At 44.1% G+C, this 5778-nt stretch overlaps 1 protein-coding gene across 1 annotated transcript; it reads right to left on the bottom strand.

Annotated features, from left to right (window-relative positions):
- Positions 1-390: 390 nt before the first annotated feature.
- Positions 391-1488, bottom strand: LOC138877547 (uncharacterized). Its single transcript, XM_070157163.1, has 2 exons — positions 1265-1488; positions 391-676 (listed from the first exon to the last, which is right to left on the bottom strand). The coding sequence occupies exons 1-2, from the start codon at positions 1486-1488 to the stop codon at positions 391-393; spliced, it is 510 nt and encodes a 169-aa protein (XP_070013264.1).
- Between the last annotated feature and the right edge of the window lie 4290 nt (positions 1489-5778).

The following is a 5778-nucleotide window of genomic DNA, read 5'->3' as shown; positions in this document are numbered from 1 at the left end:
AAAAGATAAGAGTTCATAGGAACCAAATGCATAAAAGTTATTACATTGCTATACAAACAAATGTGGGTACTTCTTTCTCATTTCTTCCTCGGCTTCCCAAGTGGCTTCCTTAAACTGCTGGTTCCGCCATAACACTTTTACTGAGGTAATTTTCTTATTTCTCAATTTCCGGACTTGCCTTTCAAGAATGGCAACTGGAACTTCTTCATATGACAGTTTATCATTAACCTCAATAGTTTCAACTGGAACAATAGTGGATGTATCTCCCACTACCTTCTTCAACTTAGACACATGGAAGACCGGGTGTATCAATGACATCTCGAGCTTGTACGCCACCTGACCAATCCTCTAAATGATTCTGTATGGTCCGACATACCTCGGACTCAATTTTCATTTCTTTCCAAACTGCATGATACCCTTCATGGGGGAAACCTTCAAAAATACCCAATCATCTTCTTTGAACTCCAAATCTCTGTGACGAACTTCCGAATAAGACTTTTGGCAACTCTTAGAAGTTTTCAACCTCTCCTTAATAATCTTGACTTTCTCCATAGCCTGATGCATCAGGTCCGACCCTATCAATTCAGCTTCTCCAACCTCGAACGACCCAATGAGATACCTACATCTCCTACCATACAATGCCTCAAATGGTGCCATTTGGATACTAGCATGGAAGCTGTTGTTATAAGCAAATTCTATGAGTGGAAAATGGTTATCCTAGCTACCTTTGAAATCAGGAACACAAGCACACAACATATCCTCAAGCGTTTGAATAGTCCGCTCCACTTGCTCGTCGGTCTGTGGGTGAAAAGTCGTGCTAAGATTTACCTGTGTGCCCGAACCTTGCTAAAATTTCTTACAAAAGTTGGCTGTGAACTGAGCCCCTCGATCTGAAATGATTGAAACTGGAGTGCCATGCAACCTGACTATTTCTCTGATATACAACTGTTCCGCTGTGTCGGTAGATTTAACTGGCAAGAAGTGCGCTAATTTTGTGAGTCGATCCACGATCACCCAAATTGAGTCGAACTTGCGCTGAGTGTGCAGTAACCCTGCCATAAAATCCATGTTGATCATCTCTTATTTCCACATTAGAATTTCTATGCTTTGAGCCAATCCACCGGGCCTTTGATATTCGGCCTTCACTTGCTAACAGTTCGGACATTTTGCCACAAATTCCGCCACATAACTTTTCATGTTGTTCCACCAATAAACTTCCTTGAGATCATGATACATTTTTGTAAAGCCTAGGTGCACGGAATACCTGGAAGTGTGAGCTTCTGCCATGATCCTTTCCCGAACACCGTCAATATCCGGAACACATAGGCGGCCTTGGTACCGTAGGGTACCATCATCCATGGCAAAGGAAAAAGCTGTAGTCTTGTGTTTATGAATCCCCTCTTTCAGTTGTGCTAACAATGGATCGTTAAATTGCTTCTCTTTCACTTCCGCCACAAGCGATGATTCAACCCTATTCTGCACGACCATTCCCCCTTCTCTAGAGTCCGCAAGACGAACTCTTAAACTAACCAACTGGTGAACCTCCTTGGCCAACGACCTCTGATACGCCTCCAAATGAGCCAAACTTCCCGTATTTTTTTGACTAAGAGCATCAGCCACAACATTAGCCTTTTCCGGGTGATAGAGAATATCAATATCATAATCCTTGAGTAACTCTTGCCATCTTCTCTGTCTCAAATTTAACTCCTTCTGCTTGAAAATATATTGAAGGCTCTTGTGGTCCGTAAATACATCCACATGGACCCCATGCAAATAATGTCGCCAAATCTTTAGCGCAAACACCACTGCCGCAAGCTCTAAGTCATGAGTTGGATAGTTCTTTTCATGATTCTTGAGTTGCCTAGAAGGGTAAGCTATAACCTTTCCATGTTGCATTAACACACACCCAAGCCCGATCCTTGAAGCATCGCAATACACCACAAATCCCTCTGTACCCTATGGCAGGGCTAATACCGGTGTTGTAATCAATCTTGATTTCAATTCTTGGAAGCTCCTTTCACAAGTATCGGACCACTAGAACTTAACTGCTTTATGCGTCAATTTAGTCAATGGAGAGGAAAGAGTGGAAAATCCCTCCACAAACCTTCTGTAGTTCCCGGCCAAACCCAAGAAACTGTGAATCTCTGTTGGAGTGGTAGGTCTAGGCCAATTCTTCACTACTGTAATCTTTTGAGGATCAACCATAATTCCTTCCCCGGAGACTGCATGACCCAAGAACGCGACAGATTCAAGCCAAAATTCACATTTTGAAAATTTTGCATACAGTTGTTATTGCTGAAGAGTCTGCAGAACTGCCCTGAGATGGTCAGCATGGTCCTCCCGACTTCGGGAATACACAAGAATATCATCAATGAACACTATCACAAGGGAGTCTAGAAAGGGCTTGAAGACTCGATTCATATGGTCCATAAAAACTACTGGGGCATTTGTTAGCCCAAAAGACATTACCAGAAATTCAAAGTGCCCATACCGAGTCCTGAAAGCTATTTTCGGAATATCATGCTCCCTTATCTTCAATTGATGACACCCGGACTGCAAGTCAATTTTTGAGAAACACGTAGTACCTTGCAATTGATCAAACAAGTCATCTATCCTTGGTAGAGGATATTTATTTTTGATTGTGACTTTGTTAAGTTGTCGGTAGTCAATACACATCTATAGCGATCCATATTTCTTCCTTACAAACAAAACCGGTGCGTCCATGGTGACACACTTGGCCAGATGAAACTCTAGCAAATCCTTCAATTGTTCCTTTAGCTCTTTCAATTCTGTCGGCGCCATTCTGTAAGGTGGAATTGATATAGGCTGCATGCCTGGCATTACGTCGATCCCAAAATCAATCTTCCTGTCTGGTGGGATCCCATGAAGCTCATCTGGAAAGACCTCTAAAAATTCATTCACAACTGGTACAGACTCAAGGCTAGGTGCCTCGGCATCAGTGCCCATAACCCGGACTAAATGATAGATACACCCATTCCTGATCATCTTTGCAGCCTTAAGGTAAGAAATAAATGGACCTTTAGGCACTACATTATCTCCATACCATTCAACAACGGGCTCATTAGGAAACTCAAGCCTCATTGTTCTAGTCCGACAATCAAGTTTGGCAAAATATGAATAAAGCCAATCCATTCCCATTATTACATCAAAATCGACCATCCCCAATTCAATAAGATCGGCCATGGTATCCCTACCACGCACCGTGACAACACAACCTCTATAAACTTGAGCAGCCATAATTGACTCACCAACCGGAGTAGACACCGAAAATGGCTCATGAAGCTGATCCAGTTCTATCCCAAATTCCATAGCAACAAAAGGGGTAACATAAGACAAGGTGGAACCAGGGTCAATAAGTGCATACACATCATGAGATTGGACAGTCAGTATACCTGTAACAACATCTGGAGAAGCCTCTACGGTCTAGCAACCACTCATAACATAGAACTGGTTGGGTCCTCCTGAACTCTGCGTACCACCCCTAGCTGCACCATGCCTTGCGGGTGCTAGGGTACCTCGAGTTGGAGAGGGGGCTGAAGATGTAGCAGCTGCTTGGCTGGCTGGCTGTGCTATGCCCCTACCCGCTCCCTGGCGGGATACACGATAATGCCTCTGAATATGACCCCTCATCCCACATCTATAGCATACGGGTAACTCCAAATAGCAAATCCTTAATTGCATCTTCCTGCCCTGGGGAATGGGGACCTCCGTTGTTGGTGGGACCTCTCTCCTGACTGACCCCACTGGTGGGATCCCCTGTTTCCCTGACCGGGCCTGAAACGACTCCACTGCTACTGCTGGCTAGGCCTTGATGGTGGTGCACTGGCTGAAGACTATGCAACAGACTGGGACAGCCCCGATGATCCTCCCCCGAAAGCTGATCTTCCCCTACCTAGTGACTCTCCCACGTTGCCCGTAGACCGAGCCTTGCTGTTACCCTCTCTTTCCATCCTGTTCTTCAGTTTATGATTCTCTATGGCCTGAGCAAATGCTACCATCTTCCCATAATTCATGTCAGAATTCAAGGCAGCTGTAGAAGCCTCATTAATAGTCAAATGATTAAGGCCCTGAACAAATCGACGCACCCTGGCCTCCATTGTGGGCAACATGTGAATGGCATACTTGGACAGGTGAGCAAACTCCATGTGTTACTCCCACACACTTTTGCTACCTTGCTTCAGATTTTCAAACTCTGCTGCACGGGCTGCCCTTGTCTCAACAGGCATGAAATGATCTATAAAGGCATCGGCAAACTCGCTCCACCTCGCCGGAGGGCTCCCTTCCTCACGGAAATTTTCTCACAATTCAAACCACAAACAGGCCACCCCTTTCAGATGGTAGGCAGCTAACTCTACTCCCTTTGTCTTAGTTGCACGCATAACCCTGAGGGTCTTGTGCATCTCATTTATAAAATCCTGAGGGTCTTCTTCTAGATTGGCACCCGTAAACACTAGAGGGTCTAATTGAAGAAACCTGTTTACCCTGGAACTGGTGGAATCCCCTTGCTGGCTGGATGAACTGGGTGCAATGTTTGACCCCTGGGCCTGAGAGGCTACTATCTGACTCAACATCTGGATAACTCCCCTAAAATCCTCATCAGAATTACCAGAACTGGAAGCTGGGGCTGGAGGCGGAACAATAGTATCAATGGGAGGGATAGTGGTACCCTCCGTAGGTGTAGGAACTGGGGTAGTCTGCTCTGGAATAGAAGAACCAGGTAGGGTGATAGCAGGGGGACTACCCTCACCCGCAATATCAAGTAGTGAATCATCAGCCACTCCTGAGGTGTCGTTGGCTTCCTGGACAATTCTCACTTTCTTCTTAGGTGCCATTTACTGAAAGATAGAACAATGCACAAGTTAGAGGAAAGCAATCTCACATCCCGCTCTAATGCACGATATAGAACAACAATGAAATGTATTATTCCTAAATGTCCAAGTAGCCTCAAAATTATAGATGTGGTCGACTACACACCGATAAGAAGGACTCTACTAGACATGGCTCCGAGACATCCTAGGGCACTTTAAAACCTTAGGTTGTGATACCAAGTTTGTCATGCCCTAATATCGGGAGGCGCGACCGGCGCTCAATCGAGTGAACTCAACTGAGCAAGCCTTATCAAACACTTTCTACCCAACTAAATATGATTAAGGAAATCATGCTTTCATTTATTTAGACAATAGGAAAGGTTGTACATTCAACATTGTTAGTTCATCTTATATTACAACCTTAAACCGTAGTTAAGTTCCAAGATTCCATACAGTTACAATTTATAGAAAAAAGAGTTTAGAATTACAACATAGTTCATAGACCTATCCATCACCCGTACATAACCCACACAAACATCTACGAAGCCTCTAAGAATACAAAAGACAATGATGACAATGCCGGCAACAAGGCCCCGGCTATTCCTCAAAAGTGGAAGTCTACAACAAAAGATGTACAATATAACCCCTTGAAGGAGAAAGGGGCTCACCATAACTGTGAGAGGAGGATACTCCGTTACGCGCGATCAGCACTGTCCGCTATGGAGCCACCTACATTCATTCAAAAATGTAGCACCCCCGGCAAAAGGGACGTTAGTACCATGAAATAGTACTAGTATTTATAACTAAACACCATCTCATTAGAAAGAACTATCATAAAAGAAAAAGGAAATCACAATAGACAATCTAAAGCTTTAACCGAACACCATATCATCGAAGAAAAGAATCATATAATGTTCACATAATTTCTATAGCTTTAGTTTGGGGCATT

Source organism: Nicotiana sylvestris, chromosome 9, assembly GCF_000393655.2.
Source record: "Nicotiana sylvestris chromosome 9, ASM39365v2, whole genome shotgun sequence".
NCBI classification, from domain to species: domain Eukaryota; kingdom Viridiplantae; phylum Streptophyta; class Magnoliopsida; order Solanales; family Solanaceae; genus Nicotiana; species Nicotiana sylvestris.
Note: the sequence above shows the minus strand (reverse complement) of the source record. Positions and strands in the feature narration are given on the sequence as shown.